Raw genomic sequence first — 22,345 nt, forward strand, 5'->3', positions numbered from 1 at the left:
TCTATTAAGAAGGAAAAAAAGTTTCCCAGTTGGAATAAACAGTTAAACTGTAGCTCTATACTATATTGAAAACACACCTAAAACAAAGTGATTTAGAAAGATTGAAAATGAAGGATAAATATAAGTATATTGTTGTTATTATGGGCCTTTGAGTTGGACTCATAGAGACCCATGTGACACAGTAGAACTCCCCCATAGTGTTTTCTAGGCTGTAAACTTTTACAGGAGCAGATTGCCAAGTCTTTCTCCCACAGAGCTGCTAAGTGGGTTCAAACTGCCAACATTTTGATTGGCATCCAAGTGCTTAACCATTGCACCACCATAGCTCCATAGGTACATTAAGCAAATGCAAAGAAAAAGAAATCAGAAATCATAATCTCAATAAAGAGAAGGTGGAACTTAGACCAAAAACTACTAAATTAAGCAAGGAGCGGAGTCTCTGGATGGCACAAATGGTTAAGCACTGGACTACTAACCAAAAGGTTGGCGGTTCAAACCCACCCAGAAGCACCTTGAGAGTAAGGCCTGGCAGTCTGCTTCCAAAGTTCTGCTCTGCACACATGGGGTAGTCATTAGTCGAAACTGACTTGATGGCAACTAACAACAACAACAAACAACGAGCAGAACCTTCAAAGGTAATGAGTGTATCTCAGTAAAGATATGAACAATTATGACGACATACAAGTAACATAGCAACAACATACGTGAAGCAGAAATTATAAGACATACGAAAAGAAATACACAAAACAGGCAATCAGATATTCTAATTCACCTCTCTCAATCTATAACAGAGCATGTGGAAAAAAATGAGGGCCATAGAAAAACTAAACAGCAAAATTAATAAGACAGAATTGGTTAACTAACATCAAGCTGTTTATCCTTAAAATAAAGAATGTACTTTCTCTTCAACTGTCAATGGAGCATTCATGAAAACAGTTTATATATTAGGCTTCAAAAAAGTTTCAATAGTTTTTAAGAAGTAGAACTAGTGTAAATAATATTCTCTAATCATGATGCAATAAAATGAAAATTAATAAAAATTTTAGAAAACTGAAAGATTTTAAGTTTGATCTTTTTAAAATCACTTTGAAACAACTCTTGGGTCAAAAAGAAACTACAAACCAAAATTATAAAATTTCCAAAGAACAGAAATAATGAAGTATTATATATCAGAAACTATGAGAAAAAGATAAAGCAATGAGATGATTGGAATATGAATGAACATAAAAGTAGAAATTAATGAGTTAGAACACAGAAAATAGTAGACTAATAAATAAATTCAGAAATGTGTTTTTCTTTAAAGAGCAAACAATAAAATAAATAAGCCACTAGCTAACCTAAGCAAAAGCATAGGGGAAAATGCAAGTACACAAAATACAAACGCAATAGCAAGAACTAACCACAGAAACAGATGAAATTAAAGGATAATAAGAGACTATTTTGTTCAACTCTATAATAATAAATTTGTAAGCCTCTCTGAATTTGATAGTTTCCTAGGAAAATCAAATTTACCAACCCCTGAAAAGGTGGTTCTAAACAGATTGTTTGATAAAATAGAAAAAAAAAAAAAAAAAAACTTCAAAAAGTAAAAAAAGAATCTTCAAAAAAGTACAAAGTTCAAATGATTTCCAGAAGAATTCCACTAAACCTTTAAAAATCACCTAATCTCTTTGTCATTTAAACAATTCCAGAACAGAGAAAAATACAGAACTTCTTTCATATTATTTTTATGAAGCACATAAAACATTTTTACCAATAGTTTCGAGGATTAAAAAGATTGCAAAAGAGAAACCACAGACCAGTCTCACCTATGATTATGAATGGAAAATTCTAAATAAAATATTAGCCAAAATAATATAGCAGTACTCTAAAGAAATTATCATTTACCATGACCAGAAATGCAAGAATGTTTCCATATTAGTAATATACATAATATCTACAATACATATTATATTAAAAGTTGAGGAGAAAAATCACATGGTCATGTATCTATAGACCCTGAAAAGACATTTAATAAAATTCAACAAACTTTCTTGATAAAAGACTCAAAAACAAATAAATGAATAATGTCTTAACATGAGATCTATCTCAGCTCCAAAGCCAGCATCAAGCATGACAGGAAAACACTAGACAAGCATTCCCCACTAAAATATATAAAATGTAAAATAAGGCAGGATGCCCATGATCATCATGATTACATTGTGCTGAAAATATTATCCAACATATGACTCACTCCTTCACTTCCTTCGGGTCTTTGCTCAAAATTCACCTCAGTGAGAACTATCCTGGTCATCCCATCTGAAATGGCAACCTGCCCTTTATCCTGATAGCTCCCAATGCTCTTACTCTGTTTTAAGGTATTGTTTTGTTTGCTTGGTTTTTGTTGGTTGGTTGGTAGGTTTTTCATTTGTTTTGTTTTTTCCATTTATTATATTTAGCATATTATAAATTTTACTCATTTATTATCCATGTTGCTTTTTTAATATCTCCCTTTGGTGCTATATAAATGCCATGAGAAGAATTTTGTCTGTTCTATTTCAAGAGCGTGGAACAGTGCCTTGTCAAAAATAGATACTCAACAAACAATTTGTTAAATGACTAGATGTAACAGAAAAAAATTGGAAGCATAAATCTTGGCAAGTAGAAGACGAAATTAACACTGTTTGCAAGTAATATGATTGTATACTTAGAAAACTGGGAATCAACTAAAAATCTATAGCAAATGATAAAGTTTCACTTGGAAATTGATGCATAGATATCTATTACATTTATACATACAGATAACAACTAGTTAGAACATATAGTAGAAGAAAAGATCCAATTTACAATAACAACAAAAAAGAAAATATCTAGGAATAAATCTAACAGAAAATGTGTAAAAACCAAATGAAGGAAACTTTAAAACACTACTGAGGAATTTTAAAGAAGACTTGAGCAAATAGAAGAATGTACCATTTTCTTGGATAGGAAGATTGAACATTTTAAGTTGTCAGACATTTCTAATTTTATTTTGAAATGTAGGATAATTTTTTTAACTAACGGATTTATTTTTTCACTAGATAAACTAATTCTACAGTTCATAGAGAAAAATGAACAAAGAAAAGATAAGCCAGGAAAACTTAGCAAAAGCAGAGTAATGAGGGGAGACTAACCCTACCATATTTAAAAAATATACTATAAAACCTCAATAATTAAAACAGTAAGGTATTGGTACATGAATAAATGGAACCAAATAAAATATCCATAAATAGAGCCAGATGCATTCAGGACTTTAGTAAAAACCAAACCAGTGGGGAAATTCAGTAAGTGCTGTTGAGATAACATACCTTACACTATATGCCAGAATAACTTCCAAATGGATTAAACATTTTAAATTAAGTAATGAAACCATAAATGTGACAAAGAAAACATGAAAAAATTCCTTTATAATCTGTTCTAGCTATGACTTCAAATCCAGAAGCCATTAAAAATTCTGCCTGGCATAAAACAGTATACAAAAACCCAACCAAACCCGTTGCTATCGAGTCCGACTCATAGCAACCCTATAGGACAGAGTAGAACTACCCCATAGGGTTTCCAAGGAGCGCCTGGTGGATTCAAATTCAATCCGTACACCACCAGGGTTTCCTAAAACACTATAGCAAAGTCAAAAAAGAAAAAAGCAACGATAAATGACAAAATGGGTGAAATATTTGCAGCTCATTACAGACAAAGAGCTGATTACCTCATATATAACCATCTTCTAGAAATTGGTAAGCCAAAGACCAACAACCCAATAGAAAACTGAGTAAAGAATATGAAAATAATCCACAAAAGAGGAAACACGGTGGCTCTTAAACAAATGAAAAGATTCTCAACCTCACTCATAAGAGAAATGCAAACTAAAATTACACTGACATTTTTTTTCCATCAGATTGGCAAAAATCCAAAAACTTAATTATCAAGCTTAGTTAGGAAACAGCAGGTACTCTCATACTCTGCTGGCGGCAATGCCAGTTGGCACAATCTCTATGGAAGGTAGTTTGGCAACATCTATTAAAATTACAAATGATAATGCCCTAAACCCATTGCTGTCGAGCCAATAATGCCGTGACCAGAAATTCTGCTGTTAGAAATTTATGATATTTGTACACAAGTATAAAATGAGGCATGTACAAGGCTATTTATAGCAGCATAGTTTGTAGTCTCTATGAAAGATTGGAAAAAATCCACCTGATCATCAATAGGGAATTGTTTTAGTATGGTATGTCCATATAATGAAATTACACTTTAAAAAAAAAAAGTTCTGTATTTATTGATATGGAAATATCTCCAAGATCTATGTGCATAATAATAAATATTCTGTGCTTTTTGTGCACAAAGGGAGAAAGATAAGAATACTTACTCATCTTTGCTTATATGGAGAAACTCTGGAAAGATGTTTAGAAAACTAGAGGAATGTGTGGAAACTAATACAATGATGATGAGGGACTAAAGCATAACAAAATTAATAATAATAATAATAATGGGGAACTAGATGGATAGGTGCTAGGAATGGAAGGAAGACTTTTTACTGTATACTTTTTAAAATAATTTTTCATTTTTGAATCATGTAAGTATATAATCAACTAAAAAAGTTAAACTTTGAAAATGCTGTTGTTAATGCAGATTACATTATGCATAATAAACAGTGTACTAGCTGTTTTGGTGCTATGCATTGAAGCATCTCAACACAATCATCCTCAGAAGCATTAATATTTTAAAAGTTCTTCGAAATTACTATAAATGGTAGATTAAGCATGGCCAGAGTCCCCATACTAACCTGAAGTAGAAGACTGAAATATTGTAGCGTCTTCTTATCCATATGAAGCTATTCTCAACATTCTCCCACTCTGGATTCTTCATTTAAACCAATTTCGTTAGTGTTGGCCCCTTTTTGCCCCTTTTCAGCATGATGTTCAAGAGCATAGGCTTTGGAGATCATTTAATCCCGCGTCATTTGTTGCCTGCATGACTAGGACCAAGCTGTTTGCTTCTCTAAGCCTCAGTTTCCTCATGTGTAAATGGAGATAATACAAACTTAATAGATTTGCTTTGAGGATTTAGTGAATAAACGTACATAAAGCTCTTGGACTAACATCTGGCACACAGAAAGAGCTCTAGAAATATTAAGTATCTCTACTACTGCTACATTGACTGCAAAGACTTTCTAGTGGCCTGAATTTTTACTGGTTTCTGAACTCTGGCATGTTTTGATGGATACTATGAATACTAATTTTACATATGAGGTCTAGGGTGGAATATACTCTCCAGTCAATTCAAGTAACTGCCTTTAATTCTACATTTATTATTTCCTACCTTTGAATTAAAATTCATTTGATTAAACACATTGAGCTTCTATTTAATAATCTTTCACTTTTTATTTAAAAAATAGTGTTCATTTTGTATCACAAAGTCACCAGCATTTTTAGCATACTCATACCAAAATTTCAGCCACAATTTTTTATTATGAAATGCAGTACTACACTCAGAATTACTTCATAGTATCTCTAAATCACAATGTCTCTCAGTCATTGTTATTGAGATATTTTTATCAGAAGGTTTATTATATTTACATAATTACCATTTTAGTTGTGGGAAACACTCTACTGTCAATATTTCACATTATTAAAAATAAAATTAATCAATGTTATCTACTTGCAATGTATGAACTACTTTAGTAAACATGTAAATGGCTTTGGGGAAGAAAACATACTGCTTAGGTTTAATTTTCAAATGTTAGAGAGGATTAAAGAATCATGAATGACCTTCAGAAAACAATATGGACCACCATGAACCTACAATATAACTTTGCCAAATTTCTTATTATTGATAAATTTCTTCTCTCTAAATTCACTTAGAATATATACAGCTGGAGATTATCAAGGGAAATATTAGAAAAACTAAATTATGCTTAACCCTTAGGCTATAAACTAGAAATTTATAATTGAAAAACCAAAGTCCTCGTTTTAATGATGATACATGTTACTCAAATGGAAAATTGAGGCTACTTTTGTTATTAAATAAATGTTTAGTGGGTACTTTACGGAGCAAAAACCGACTCATATCCTATGGGGATACAGGAAAAAAAGTAAACTCTTAAAGAGATTTTAATCCGTTAGGCAAAATGAGGAATGTAAAATAATAATCAGCATGTGAATATTAAGTGATAAATACTAGAGAAGTCCAGAGGAAGGTAACCATAGAAACGATTTTGCATTTTAATTGGGCCTTGAATTAAAGCTGAAAGTTCAATAGCCAAAAATGGGGGAAGAGGTCATTTCAAATGAAGGGAATAATATTCCATTGACAGAAGGGAGTACAGTGAAACCTGTGAGAGTTAGACCTCCACAGGACTGCCTTGTTTTTCCAGGTCTCCCAAGTTTTCCGCCTTTGACAGAGCGCAGTCTTATCACTTTTGTATTGCTCATTTTTGTGGAAAATATTTGAATTTTCCTCCTCTGACAGGTTTCAATCTTACATAGGTTCCGGCTTTCGCAGGTTTCACTATAGTAGAGTGTGTTTGTAGAACTGAACACGTGGACTATCCAAAAACCGAAGAACCAAACCCGTTGCCATCGAGTCAATTTCGACTCTCAGCGACCCTGTAGGACAGAGTAGAACTGCCCCACAGTTTCCAAGGAGCGCCTGGTGGATTTGAACAGCTGACCTGTTGGTTAGCAGCTGTAGCACTTACCCACTATGCCACCAGGGTGGACTATAGTATAGAATTATAGTGGGAAATAAAACAAACATATTAATAAGAAGCAACAATACAAGGCTGAGGAATGTAGGCTTTTTCTTCATAAGCAATGGAAATCTATGAAAGATTCTCTGATCAAAAGAGTAATTTTATAAAAGTTGCTGTAGGAAGATTGTTTTGATAATTGCATACTAATAGATGTGGATTGTGGAGGAGGGCAGGAGGATGTTCCAATAGTTCAAGCAAAAGGTTTCTATGAGTTTGAGCTAGGTGCTGTGGAACAGAAAGGAAGAGATGAGCACAGATATATGGAGAATGGCTATTAGTGATTGCAAACATTTATTGAGAGCTTCCTGTGTGATGCATTGGGGAATTACACCAGTTATCGCAACTATCCTGAAGTACTTAACTCCTATCTCCATTTTACAAAATATTGATGAACTTACTCATGATGACACTCATAAGTGGCAGTGCTGGGACTTGAACCCCAAACTGGCTGACTTCTAAAACCCACACTTTTAAGTTTGTGCTCTAATGCTTTAAATTGATTATAGTGAACTCTAACAAGAAAACTGGAGTAAAAAATGATGCTGAAGTTTCAAACTTAAATAATTGGGAAAATAATACTAGCAATCAAAACCAAAACAGGGGGAGCTAGGAGGAAGAGTTGGTTCAGGATGATTAGAGGAAGAGTTGGTTCAGGATGATGAGAGACAGTCCCCACCTTTATCTAGCCAACCCAGGCTCCTGATGTGTTTCGTTTGCGTATTATTCACTGGTCCTGTGTTAGTCTTTAAATGTTTGATTTGTCCTGTGATGAGTCACTTCCAGTGTAACTCACTGAAATTCTGTTGTTTTATCAGGTGAGAAGTTTGCTGATGAGAAGCCTAAGGCGCAGTTGGTCATATCGTATGAGGATACGAAGCTGACAATACTAGTGAAACATATGAAAAACATTGTAAGTTCATTATGTATAATGAGAAACATGTAAACTTACAGTTAGAAATTATTGGCCTCGTTTAGGCAGTTAATGTCAACATTAGTAAGAGGAGTGGGTCTAGGGACCAAGTTTAAGTGAGAAACTGAGCCAATTACGATGTGTTTGTCTCAGTACGAGTGTGATCCTTGGGGTAAAGGCTGTAAACTATTTCGTAGGAAAAGTTCTAGAAGAAAAATCAGACTTTATTCGAAATGAAGTGTCAGAAAAAAACCTAGTGAAAAAAGTCTGACAAAGCAGGGATAGCTAGAGGATTAAGTGCTAAAAGAAAATGACTGGGTCCTAAGAATTTGCTTGTATCTCATCCTGCTGAACTTGGTGGATAATTAACTCATCCCTTTGGGTAGAGTCACCACCTTCTCTGTGAAGCCAGGAACTCACAGGGTTTCCACCCAGATTCTCACTGTACCTTGAGTTTGCACCACCGTAACAGGTAACATATCTGATGTAATTGCTCATGTATATTTCAATTTTTTGAGGACAAAAACCCCATCTTTGTATCCCCAGAACCTAGAATAATATCTGTAGTTAGCCTCTAAGGAAAAACAAAAGCTTCTGTCTCTGATCACACCCATTCCTCCCCAAGGATGGGTCAGGTCAGAAGTAAGGAGGACAATTGGGCATTGTCATTAAATACAAGAGGGAGCTTACTGTGTCAGAGGGTAAGTGATTAATTATCTGAGTCTGGATATAGCACACAGAAAAGGGTAAAATGGGCAACTTAGCCAACTCTGAGCCTTGCCGTTTCTTCACTTCTTCCTTTAGTCGAGTCAAAATATATCCTCCACACGGTGTAATCCCGCAGGAGACAGCATCACTGTGGGGAAAATTAGTAGCACTATTCTAACTCTGTCCTTTATGCGTGTAAATCTGTCAGGATGCTCTTGGAAGAATCTAAAGGGGCAGACTCTTCTCAACATGATGCACATCCAGAGCATACTAGAACTTAATAAATAGCTATTCAGTGAACAAATAGTTGCCATAATTTTCTGGGACTGTATCAGTTACAAATTTAGTATTAGCCAGACAACTGAGGATGTTAGTTTGTAAATCTGTAGTATTGTTCTCAGTCAGGAATTTTTGTAATATCTGGGCAAATATTTTTTAATTTTTTTTGCAGACCCTTTTATACATTAAAATAATTATTAGTCACTTTTCATAAGATTATCAAATTAAATGAGAATAGCGGTTATTTAAGAACTCTTAGGTTGGGAATTGAAGATTCAGTTGGTTATTATTTATGACTATATGCACGTACATGAACTTTAAGCATCTGTAAACATATATTAATATATTGAGAAATACTGGTAGTAAAATCTTAAGAAATAAAAATCTTAAGAAACATTGTTAATCAGTTTAACAAAGCTTGTTGGTGTATATATGATTGCTTGCCTTGAAAACAGTGCTCTTGGAAACTCTATATTTATTCCGGGAATGTTGTCATTGCTCGGAACACTTTAGAGCACGTCTGTTGAAATTGCTTTCAGATTCTGCATATAAACCGTGCAGTAAACTTGGTGATATTACTGTATGACCATGCCTAACTTTTGATCAAAAGCAATGTTAACCAACTTGGTCACCCATTTTGTTTACCAGATGAATCCCCAAATTACTTCTGACAGTTTTCAAAAATGCATTTTACACTCAGATGAAGTTGCACTACCAATAAGAAAATTCAAAAAGTCTGTGATAGCAGGCATCAAGGGAGGGGAGTGAGTGAACCAGAGCAAGAGTTTAAGATTTAGATCAAGTAATGGACAAATGGCAAATGTCCAGATGGAACCTACCAAAAGTGAAAAACCACTTAGGGTCACTAGAGGCGATACCATGCCAACGCCCTCAGAAAGAGAGCTATTAACAATGAAGAAACACTTTCTGCAGTTCGGTTTCTCGGTTTACCTGCTGGTTCTTCTCTTGTCCCTGACCTCTTAACATTAGCATGCCCTGAAGTTCAGTTCTAGTTCTCTTCTCTTTTCTTCCTCCACTCCACTCACTTTCTCAGTGATCTCATCCAGCCTTGTGCGTTTAAATACCACTTACATGTCTTTCTCTTCCATATTTATAACTCCACTTTGAAACTCTCCTCTGAAATACAGAATTTTATATACAAATGATTACCCAAAAACTCTAGAGGAAATCTCATAGGCATTGCTGACATGATATGGCCCAAATCAAACTTTCAGTTACTACTCACCTGTATCTGCTTCTTTTGCAATCTTTCTCTTCTCAGTAAATAGCTCCTTCATCCTTCTAACTGCTCGGGCTAAAATCCTTAGAGTCATTTTCATGCCTCTCTTTCATAATCTACATCAGATTTACCAGCAAACTTTGTCAGCTCTACTTTCAAAATAAATCCAGAATCCCACCATCTTTCACCACCTCAACTAATGTCACCATTGGTTCAAGTCGCCATCATCTCTCATTCGAATTACTGCTGTAGCCTCGTAAAGTTCTCCCTGCTTCTGCTCTCACTTCCGTATAATCTCTTCCTAACCCAGCAGCTGTAATCCCTCAGTGATGCAAATGATTAAGCACTCCACTACTAGCCAAAAGGCAGTGATTTGAACCAACCCAGAGGCTCCTCAGAAGACAGGCCTGGTAATCCGCTTCCCAAGGGTTGCAGCCTCGAAAACCCTATGGAGCAGTCTACTCTGCACACATGGGATCTCCATGAATCAGAATCGACTCAAAGGCAACTAACAACAACCACCCAGCACGCAGGCTGTCCTTTGAGAATAAAACCAGATGCTGTCATTCCTCTCTTCATATCTTTCTGGGGAAGGAATCTCATCTCACTTATAATGAAAGCCAATGTACTCTTACTAATGACCTATGAGGTCACACCAATCTCTTAATACTGACCTCAGTCACTCCACCCCAGCCTCAGTGACTTCCTTGCTCTGTATTGAAAGTGGTAGATGTGTTGCTGCCCCAGGATCTTTGCACCTGCTGTTTGGTTTATATGGAATGCCCTTCTCCAAGTTCATGGCACAGTATTCTTCATGGCTCAATCCGTATGCTCTGAATGACCCGTTTTACTGTCACTTTTTCAGCGAGACCCTCTCTGACTCCCATATACAAAACTAATACCACCTCTCCTTTTGCCACTTCCAATTTTTCTTTCCTACTTTATTTTCTCCACTGCCCTGTATCACCGCTGTAACCGGAGGGCCTAGAACAGTGCCAAGTACATAGTAGGTGTTCAGTGAAGGCTTTGTTAAATGAAAGAATGTCCGCTTACTTCTGATATGGAAAACTAAAAATTAGAATCTTTCTCACCTTCCAAACATCATCACAACAAAGTACTCCTGCCTTGCATTTTTTATAGCTTCTTTTAAATGATTATTTTATTTTTTCTGCTTATCTGAAGACATTATAATATAAATAACAGAAAAATCTAGCTATAAATTCTCAACATATTTTCTTTGCCAATTTCTAGTTTTAACTAATTGTTATTTATTTTTTGAGCCTTTAGTATTTTCACATGCCAAACTAATCAGACTAAAGAAGTTTTGCTTGATCTTAATATTAAAATGAATTATTATGCTTGCAGTTCTGTTATACTTAATATTAAGTTTGATGAAAAGAATTGTTTATCTTATATTAAATCTTTGAAGCTTTGCTAAGAATTACTTCCCTCCTGTGAGATCACAAGCTAAAACAAAATTGCTGAAATTCTTTTCTTTTCAAAGCAGTGCAATATGATTTACTCTAGTGAATAGAGATTGATGAAGTAATGTAGTTATGTAGAAGATTTTGTAAAATAATATTTCAGTTTATATGATAAGTAAACATACAAAAATGGTTTGTATTTTAAATGTTTCAAAATTTCTCTTTCTAGCATTTTCCCATGTAGTCCACTATAAAACACGCTCTTTCTTTGACTTCCACAAAGTCTTTTTATGCATTTTTCTCCTGGTATCATAGATTTCCCTATTGTCATTTCTAGAGTTGTTTTACTCTCCCCTGCTCCATAATGTGAGCATTCTAGAAGCCTCTATAAAGTAATCAATAAGGATGGCAGACTCTCTTCTGATATTGAATCTACCCATACTATCAGAGTTTTATTCTGTAACAGAATAATAAGTTATTTAAAAGGAGGAGGAAGTAATGTCAAAGAAAACAGCAAACACCTCAAATTTGGTACTCATCAATCCTTTCATAAGACACAAAATGAGAGAGAATAGTTGCTATATAGAAATTAACGGGAGAAAGAAGTAGAAAGTCAATCACAAGAACCCTAGGCTAAGCACACACACTAAAATCTAACTAAATTTTTTTAAAAATTATTATAATTTTCATGTGTATGTATGTGTGCCAGGGTTCTTGTTTTTAAAATAGAGTTTACTGGCCCAAACTCCTAGCAGTTTTGATTTCTGTAGGTGTGGGTTGGGATATTCACGTCTGCTTTTATTATTGGCATCTCTGATGCAAGCGGTCCGTGGACCACACTTTGAGAAACATTTCCCAAGCAGCTACATACACCTTAAATGGTACTCTCCATACATTGTGAGCTCTGTACTGGACACCAAGTGACTTGTGATGCCACTTAGAGTAGGACAGAAACAGTACTTGGTGAAGATAATAAAAGAGTGCTGTAAACATAAAGCACAGATGGCAATGTTTGACATAAAATATATGTATATATATTCTGCTTACATTCTTTAGCCTTATCCTTTTAAACTAACTTAGCTGAGTTTTCTGACTATCCCAATTCTTTTAATTTTTTTTTAAATCTAGATTCTTAAAGGAAATTTGCCATTGTTCCATCCTAAATGCATTCGAAAGAGCCCTGGTGGCACAATGGTTAAAGCACTCCACTGCTAACCAAAAGGTCAGTGGCTTGAACCCACCAGCCGCTCCACTGGAGAAGGATGTGGCAGTCTGTTTACATAAAGATTTACAGCCTTGGAAACCCTGTGGGGCAGTTCTACTCTGTCCCATAGGGTCACTATGAGTCATAATTGACTCAACATCAGTGGATTTTTTTTTTTTATTTTTTAAAATGCACCTCAATCTAAATAAATGGCAATTAATTAATAAAGGACAATTTCCTAATAACAAACAATTATCCATCAATTATATTTGGCATATATCCCATGAATGCAAAATTGTTCTTCCAGAGTTGGCCCTTTATGACATTGATCTACCATTTCAAATAACAAATACATAGCAACAGATAGTGAAGCATTCCCAGCCCAGATATCTTCTATTGTGTTTCATGATATCTTTTTTTACCAATTATTTCTTTATGAAAGAAACCATAAATTGTTCTAGATACCTATTGACATTGACCTCTCTCCAACAGCCAACACCTTTAACCAGCCCTTCCTTCTTGAAAATTTCTGTTGTCAGGATCTCCATGAAACTTGATTGTGCATTTTCTAAACCTCTTTAATACCACTTATACATTTAAATGTTTAAATTTCCCTAGCTTTTATAAATTTAAATTTGATAATGTATGTAGTTGCTTAATAAATGTTGGCATCACCCTTGGCCCTTAAATGTGAAAGTTTTCCACTATTCAAGGCTTCATCTCTTTAATTTCCTAAGAAATCATATCTAGTCTTGAGACTTCAAAGATTATATGAATTACTCCTAAATTTATATCTCTACTTTTAATCTTTTTCTGAGCTCTATTTACATATTTCCAACTTCCTGACAGGAATTTATACTCTGATATCTTGCCATTTCCTTAAACTCAACAATTCTAAAATGCAATCTACTACTTTCACTAAAACCAGCTCTCGTTTTGAATTCCTTATTTCTATAAATTATTAAACCATGCTCAGTAGCTCTTGATCAAAAGTTCTCTGTAATTTATTTTCTATATTTTAACTCCTTTTGTTACTCCTATATATAATCAATCAATCAATCTTTTTAATTTCACTTTACTTTTGTTATTGTCAACATCCTACTCTGAATTCCCTGTTAATTCATCTATGGATTCTTTTGATTGATTACTATGATATTCCTTTCCTTGTTTTCTTCCTCTTCTAGTCCATCCTGCATAAAACATCCTAAAACTCTAGTCATATCAATAAAAGCTGTTTAATAGTCTCTGTAACTTCAAATTTCTTAGTCTAAAATTCAAGATACTACACAATATAGCTATAAGCCACCTTTTAAATATCCCCTCCCCAACTCAAAACTTGTATTATAATCTATATGGTTCAGTCCCTGCTGACCGAACACACATCATTCATTCTAGCTATGTCATAGTTTTCCCTGCTATTTACCTTCTACATCCAGTCCAACCTTCCAGACTCAGCTCAAACCTCTCATCCTCTCGGAAACTCCTAAGTCACTCTTGCTCCTGGTGATCTTTCCCTCCACACGTATTGTCTACCATACCCATTTGGCATTCTTTGCATTATCTCAGCTCTTGAAATTTTTATCATCCTCTTTCATCTTATAGTTCAGTTGGACCAAAATTTATTGAGTGTATATACTGCAGAAAATATGTTATGTATACTCCACATTGCCCATAATGTTGTGTGCCATTGAGTCGATTCTGACTCATAGTGACCCTATAGGACAGAGTAGAACTGCCCCATAAGATTTCCTTGGCTGTAATCTTTATGGAAACAAATTTCCAGGTCTTTTTCTCCTGCATAGTGGCTGGTGGGTTCCAACTGTCAACCTTTTGGTTAGCAGCTGAGTGCTTAACCATTGTGCCACCAGAGCTCCTTATGTCCATAATACAGGGTTGTTAAAAATAAATGAATATCTATTTGTTAAGTGTATGTCACCATGAAAGAAAATATCCACAACCCCAGCAGTTTAATTTAAGCTATATTTATGAATCAATAGCTTTTCTCCATGAACTCTACTGTCTGTGATACTTGATATTGAACTGAGAGTGGTCAAGTGACAAATATTTGATCTTAACATGTGTCTCACTTAAAAATAAAGTGACGGGACCTCATACCATCAAGAAAGCAGTGCCAGGAGCAGAGTGCATCCTTTGGACTGAGGTCCCTGCGCCGAGAAGCTGCTAGTCCAAGGGAACACTGATGAGAAGGCCGAGAGAGAGAGAAAGCCTTCCCCTGGAGCTGACACCCTGAATTTGGACTTTTAGCCTACTTTACTTTAAGGAAATAAATTTCTCTTTGTTAAAGCCATCCACTTGTGGTATTTCTGTTGTAGCAGCACTGGATGACTAAGACAGAATTTGGTACTGGGAGTGGGGTGCTGCTCTAACAGATACCTAAAATGTGGAAGCGGTTTTAAAACTGTAAATGGATAGACGTGCGGCAGTGACAGAGGACCAGCAGCAGCAGAGAACCTACAGCAGCAGAGAAGCAGCAGCAGCAGAGAACCAACAGCTGCAGAACCAGGAGACCGGTGAAAGATGGCGCTAGAGCCGACCAATGGAGCGAGAGAGCTGAGTGCTTGTGTGCACAAGGCTTCCTGGTGGAGTGGGGTGCCTCTGGGCACTTATTGGTGGAGGTAGGCTTGCCGACCCATAGAGCGAGGGAGCTGAGTGCCTGTGCGCAGAAGGCTTCCTGGCGGAGTGGGGTGCCTCTGGGCACTTACTGGTGGAGCTACTGAGCTTTGGAACACTTGCCCCAGCAGGGCAGATGTGGGCGTGAGGCCCGAGGGCTGAGAGGCCATAGGAAACAGAAGCTGAGGAGACAAGGGACACAAGAAGCTGAGCTGCCTCGGTCTCAAAAAGAATCAAAGTTTAAGGAAACAGGTGTCATCACCCCAGAGGAGTTTGTGGCAGCTGGAGATCGCTTAGTCTACCACTGTCCGACATGGCAATGGGCTACAGGGGAAGAACTGAAAGTGAAGGCATCCCTCCCAACAGGCAAACAATTTTTGGTAACCAAAAATGTGCCCTGTTACAAGCAGTGCAAACAGATGGAGTATTCAAATGAATTGGAAGCTATCATTGAAGAAGATGATGGTGATGGGGGATGAGTGGACACATATCACAACACAGGTATTGCAGGAATAACAGAAGCAGTTAAGGAAGTTCCACTGGAAAGCAAGGACAGTATGAAACTCCATGATTGCTCAGTGTTATGTGAGGAAGAAGAGGAAGATGAAGGAGAAGCTGCAGATATGGAAGAGTATGAAGAGAGTGGATTGTTGGAAACAGATGAGGCTACCCTAGACACAAGGAAGATAGCAGAAGCTTGTAAAGCTAAAACTGATGCCAGAGGTGAAGATGCAGTTTTGCAAACCAGAACTTAAGACCTTTACATCACTTAACGATAAATACTAACAGACACCACGGCTATGATTGTTTGGCTATGAGCAACGGCAGCCTTTAACACTTGAGCATATGTATGAAGATATCAGTCAAGATCATGGGAAGAAAATAGTGACCGTTGAGAATCACCCTCATCTTCCACCCAGTCCTATGTGCTCGGTTCACCCATGCAGGCATGCTGAGGTGATGAGGAAAATCATTGAAACTGTTGCAGGAGGGAGAGAGCTTGGTGTTCATATGTATCTAATTTTCTTGAAATTTGTACAAGCTGTCATTCCAACAATAGAATATGACTACACAAGACACTTCACAATGCAGAGAGCATAGAATCTATCCTAATTATTGGCTCTAATTTTTAAAGAATTAACCAGTAGATGTGACCGTTGACCATATTCACTAATACATATAATTTCTCTAATAAAGGGACTTATATGTTTATGCATTAAATAAAAGTGTTCCACTACCAGCCTTATTTGTTTAATAAAAATGAGTGTAAAGAGAAAAAAAAAAGTGAATTTCTGCTGAAGACTGTTTTTCTAAATGTTCAACAATTCTGGACACTCTTGCTCTCCCCAGCTAACATAACCATCAGTGTACAGGTTGAAATTTCATTTAATAACTCTCTGTTCTTTTCTGACAGTCTTGTACCCTAATCTCTGTTCTTTCTCCAAATTTCCCCACAATTATGTATTCTGACCTTAAAAAACATAAGCTGAGAGAGAAAAACAATAGAAAAATGTAAAAAGACTTACGAACCAGTAAAGACCCATAGGAAATAGAAGCTAAAAGTTTTTAAATTTTACAAAAAAATTTTAAAAGAGACATTTCATTTACAAATTTATTTTGATTTGCAAAAAAATTACAAACATGGATTAAATAATTAAGTTCCAGTGACTTCAAAGAATTTCCTTTTTATCCAATATGCCTAAATACTCTTCATTCGCGTCAAATATTTACGACAAATATACTGGGAGTCATGCGATGATTGAGTTAAAACTCCAGTCTAATGCAGATAGGTCTTCATTTGCCATAAAAATCCAGCCCCTCCTATTTCCATCACTTTAGTTTGCAAAGTGCCAGAAATTGCTTTCTCCTACACTCTGCATTCTGTTTTCCTTCAGGAGCAATTTATGCTGCTTGAAGAGGCAGCCTGCATGCGGTGACTGCCTATCACAGCTGTTTGTTGTTTTAACATTTCTTAAGTATGCATAACAGAGAGACTGCCTGGAAGCATCACCTGCCTTTCCACTCACTGGAGCTTTGCAAATGAACAAATGGTACCTCCCTTCCTTGGGTGCATGACTTATACATGCGTTATAGACTTTCTGGCTTTTCGAAAGTTTGTTGTCCTTAGGTTTACTTGCTTCCTATGAATATCTTGAAAGGCTACTTTGTATGTACAGTTTTACCAAGAGCTGGGACAAGCACTTTTAGCTATGTAATTAATTTAAATCTCACCAAAAGAAGGTTCAAAAATGTTATCCTATTTTCAAAAAACAGTAAACTAAAATTTAGAAAATTTATGTCTTTGCCCTAGCTCCCACAACTAACTGAGGTCTAAATTCTTCAAAACTATAGGCACTATTATTTCTTTTTCTAGATTTTATTATTAGCATTCTATTATTCTAATAATGGAACCTTAAGCTATACCTGTTTCTGTGAGACACTGCCCAGAAAGACCCATCAAATATATTCCTGGCCTGTTAAAAATACGTTTTAACCAGAGACTTGGGCATCTTCTTGTGTATCCATTAAATACCCCAAAGTCTGATGACCACATTCTACTTTGCACACCCTCTAAAAGCTAGTCATTACCCAGCTAATGGGAAGTGGATAAAGAGTAGAAGATATCAGGTACCACGTGAAATCTTTGACTTGCTGACAGTAAGCCGTTATGTGTTTCCTGAGAATTAAAAATAGCTCTTGGGACTTCCTGCTACAGCACGGTGGCATAAGCCCCCTACAGTCCTTCCCTCCTGCTGATCACAGTTAAAATTTCAGGAGATATACCAAAAAAACTATATGAGAAATCTGGAAAGTGAACAAAAGAGACAGATCAAAACTTAGAGAAGTGACTCATATGAGGATGAGTTTTTCTGGTTTTTTAATTTTTTTTTCTATTTTCTGTGTACATGCGCAACTGAGCCCTGAGGGTGAGTCCCAGTTGCAGAGAAGCAAGATAGTGGTGGCAGCTTGGACAACAAAAACTCCAACAGAAAATCTGTCTTGCTGACTAAAGGAATCAAGAAAAGGGGCCTTGGTTGCCAGAGAGCATAGAGGAAACCCCAAAAGGGGGAGAGAGAGGGGATGCTGTATAGAATTCTATATATAAACCCATCAACTCTCAACCTAATCCCTTAACTACTTGAGCAGGACAGACTCAAGCCAACACAACAAAATCTTTGAGAACTGAATTGAGATTTAAACAACTGCCCACAGAAGGTAAAACAAGGTCTATGTTCCTAATCTAACTGTACTGACAGCCAGCTTAAAACAAAAACATCAACTTTCTTCAGAAGATTGAATAAGACACAGAGTATACACAACATAACATTCATAATATCTATTATACAATTCAGAATTACTTACACAAGAACCAGGAAAATGTGAACAATTCACAGTTAAAAAGACATTCAGCAGATGCCAACTCTCAGATGATCCAGATGTTGGAACTGTCAGACAAAAGTTTAAAGCAACTGTTATAACTATTCTCCATGGAATAAGAGCAAAACCATTTCAAACTAATGAAACGTTAGTAATTATCAACAAGAAATAGAAACTGTGAAACAGACTAATGGAAATTTAAGAACTGAAAAATAAAATATCTAAAGTAAAAAAATTAAGAAAACTCACTGCCTGGGCTCAAGAGAAGAATGGAGATGACAGAAGGAGTCAGTGAATTTTAAGATAGAAAAATCAAACCTGTTGCCATAGAGTTGATTCTGTCTCATGGCAACCCCATGTGTGTTGGAGTAGAACTGTGCCCCAGAGAGTTTTCAGTGGCTGAAACAGATTGCCAGGCCTTTCTTCTGAGGCACCTCTGGGTGAGTTCAAATCATAAGTCTTTTGGTTAGTAGCTGATTGCTGAACCATTTGCACCACCTAGGGACTGAATTTGAAGGTAGACCAGTAGAAATTACCCAATCTAAAGGACACAGGGGAAAAAAGATTGAAATAAAAAATATAATCTCAGAGATCTGTGAGGAAATATCCAAAGGTTTAATATCTATGCCTTTAGACTCCCCGAAGAACGGAATAAAGAGATAGGGACATAAAAAAATATTTGATGAAATAATGACCCCAAACTTCTAAAAATTTAGTGATACACATAAATTTACAGATTCAAGAAACTCAGTGAATACCAAAAAGGAAAAACTCAAAGAAAATCATACCTTTACATACTAGTGAGGAAAGAAAAAAAAAGAACTGTGAAATAGCTAGAGAAAAATGACCCATGACATACAGGGAACAATGAAACCACGGCGAATGGAAGTTAGAAGATGATGGAACAAGTCTTTAAAGTGGTGAATGAAAAAAAATTTTTTTTTCAACTTAGAATTCTATAGCCTGAGAAAATGCCCTTCAGCTATAAAAGATAACTAAGAACATATTCCAATGAAAGAAAACAAAAGAATTTGCCACAAGCAGCCCTTCTCTACAAAAAATGCTAAAGATTTTTATCTCTTCTTTTTCTAGTTCTTAAGATAGAAGCTGAGGCCATTGATTTGGGATGTTTTATCTTTTCTAGTGTTATAATTTTTCCTCTGAGTACGGCTTCAGTTGAATCCCACATGTTTTGATTTGTTTGGGTCTTAGCTTCCTAGGGCTGCCACAATGAAATACTACAAACTGGGTGGCTGAAAACAAGAAGAAATTTATTTTTAACAATTCTGGAGACTAGGAGTCTGAAATCAGGGTGTTGGCAGTGTTGATTTCTTTCCGAGGACTCAGAGAGAATCTGTTTCATGCCTATCTCCTAGCTTCTGGTAATGGCCAGTGATCCTTGGCTTGCAGATGCTTCTTCACATGACTGTCATCTCTCAGTCTCTGTGTATCTTCTTCTCTTTTATAAGGACATGTGACACAGAGGACTAGGACCCACCATACTCCCGTATCCGGTTGCCATCGAGTCGATTCCGACTCATAGCGACACTATAGGACAGAGTAGAACTGCCCCACAGGGTTTCCAAGGAGGACCTGGTGGATTCAAACTGCTGACCTTTTGGTTAGCAGCTGTAGCTCTTAACCGCTAGGCCACCAGGGCTTCCATACTCCAGTATAGCCTTATGTAAACTTAACTGATAACATCTCCAAAGACCCTATTTCCAAACAAAGTTATGTTCACAGGTACACAGACAGGTTAGGACTTCAATGTATCTCTTTTAAAAAGCAACGTAATTCAATCCATAATGTTGTGTTTTCATTTTCATTCAGTTTAAATTTATTCTAATGTCCCTTTTGATTTCTTCTTTGAACTATGGATTATTTAGAAGTATGTCATTTCATTTTTAAGTATTCGGAGATTTGCCAGAGATATGTTTGTTATTAATGTCTAACTTCGTTGTAAGAGAACATACTTCATAGGACTTGAATCCTTTTAAATGTATTGAGACTTGTTTTATGGTCCATAACATGGTGCATCTTGATAACTGTTCCATGTTCAATACAAAATAATATGTATTCTGCTATTGGTGGTGGAGTGCTCTATAAATGTCAGTTGGGTTAATAATATTGTTCATGTCTTCTATAGCCTTACAGAATTTCTGCATACTAGTTTTATCAAGTGCTAAGACAAGGATGTTAAAATCTCCAAGTATAATTGTGGATTTGCATAATGTTGGAAAATTTAAGATTGTGCTGTCCTCTTGATGATTGACCCCTTTATCATTATGAAATGACCCTGGTAATGTTCTTTGCTCTCAAATCTACTTTGTCAGTTATTTTATAAATGCTCCAGCTTTCTTTTGATTATTGTTAACAGTATGTATCTTTTCCATCCTTTTACCTGCAACCTATTTTTGTCTTTATATTTAAAATGTTCTGTGTGTGTATGCATAATCTTACTTTTCATTTTCTATTTGTTCTATCCATTTGTTGTTAGCTTTTTCCTTTCTTGCCTTCTTTTGTATTTGATTAAATTTTTTTTTATTTCATTTTATCTCTTTTTGTAAGGGGGGTGAGTTTATTGGCTATAACTCTTGTTTGCGGTTAATTTAGGGTTAATACTATACATCTTTAATTTATATTCTACCTGCAATAACTGTTATACCACTTGACAAATAGTATAAGCAACTCACAACACTATATTTCTATTTTTCTCTTGGAATTTTTGCTATTGTTGTCATGTTTTTACTTCCACAAGTGTTATAAACCCACAATACAATATTATTATTTTCCTTTATATAAGCTATTATGTTTTAAAGGCTTTTTAAAGCGTTTTACACACTTAAACCATTTTTGGTGTTCCTCATTCCCTTGAGTCGATCCAGATTTCTCTCTAGTATCATTTCCTTCTACCAGAGGATGTACTTAATCATTTCTTGTACTGCAAGTCTGCTGGTGATTAATTTTTTCAGCTTTTGTGTGTCTGAAAATGTCATTATTTTGCCTTTGTTTTTAAATAGTATTTCTGCTGATTAGAATGTTTTAGTTGGTCAGTATTTTACGTTTTAGTACTCTAAGGATGTTTTTCTCTTGACTCTTCTGGCTTACATTGTTTTTGACAAGCTGTCTTATGGAATTCTTGTTTTTGTTCCTCTGTACAAAAGATGTCTTTTTTCTTCTGACTGCTTTAAGATTTTCTTTTTATCACTGTTTTTAAGTAATTTTATTTCTAATATGCCTTGTTGTAATTTTTTGGGTTTCTTTGTTTTTTTCACATTTTCCCTCATTGGAGTTGTTAGTCTTTTTGGATCTGTGGCTTACAGTTTTCATCAAATTTAGAAAAAATTGGATATTATATCTTCAGATGTTTTTCTGCCCCCACCTTTTTCAGAGATTCCAGTTACACATATTTTAGGCTGCTTGAAGTTGTCCCCAAATTCGTTGACACCCTGATCATTTTAATATCCTTTGCCATAATTTCAAGTTCAATAATATTCACGTCTGTAGTGTTTATTCTACTGTTAATCCCTTTGAGTGTATTCTTCATCTCAAGCATTGTAGTTTTCATCTTCAGTAGTTTAGTCTGGATCTTTCTTATATTTCCCATAAATCTACTTAGCATGCTCAATCTTTCCTCCACCTTTTTGATCGTTTGGACTGTGGGTATATTACTGATACAATGTCCTTGTCTAGTAATTCCATTATCTGCATACTTTCAGAGTATATTTTTATTTATTCATTTTCCCCTTATAGTCATATTCTTCTGCTTCTTTACGCGCTTGGTAATTTTTTATTGAGTGAC

General features: G+C 35.7%; 1 protein-coding gene across 1 annotated transcript in view; it reads left to right on the forward strand.

Annotated features, from left to right (window-relative positions):
- Positions 1–22,345, forward strand: part of PIK3C2G (phosphatidylinositol-4-phosphate 3-kinase catalytic subunit type 2 gamma) — a 417,122-nt gene that overhangs the window by 372,327 nt on the left and 22,450 nt on the right. Inside the window, exon 30 of the mRNA XM_012559647.2 lies at positions 7,585–7,679. Within this exon, the coding sequence (XP_012415101.1) occupies positions 7,585–7,679 (95 nt within the window). The remainder of the gene's footprint in view (positions 1–7,584; positions 7,680–22,345) is intronic.

This window comes from Trichechus manatus, unplaced genomic scaffold, assembly GCF_000243295.1.
Source record: "Trichechus manatus latirostris isolate Lorelei unplaced genomic scaffold, TriManLat1.0 scaffold00289, whole genome shotgun sequence".
Lineage (NCBI taxonomy): Eukaryota > Metazoa > Chordata > Mammalia > Sirenia > Trichechidae > Trichechus > Trichechus manatus.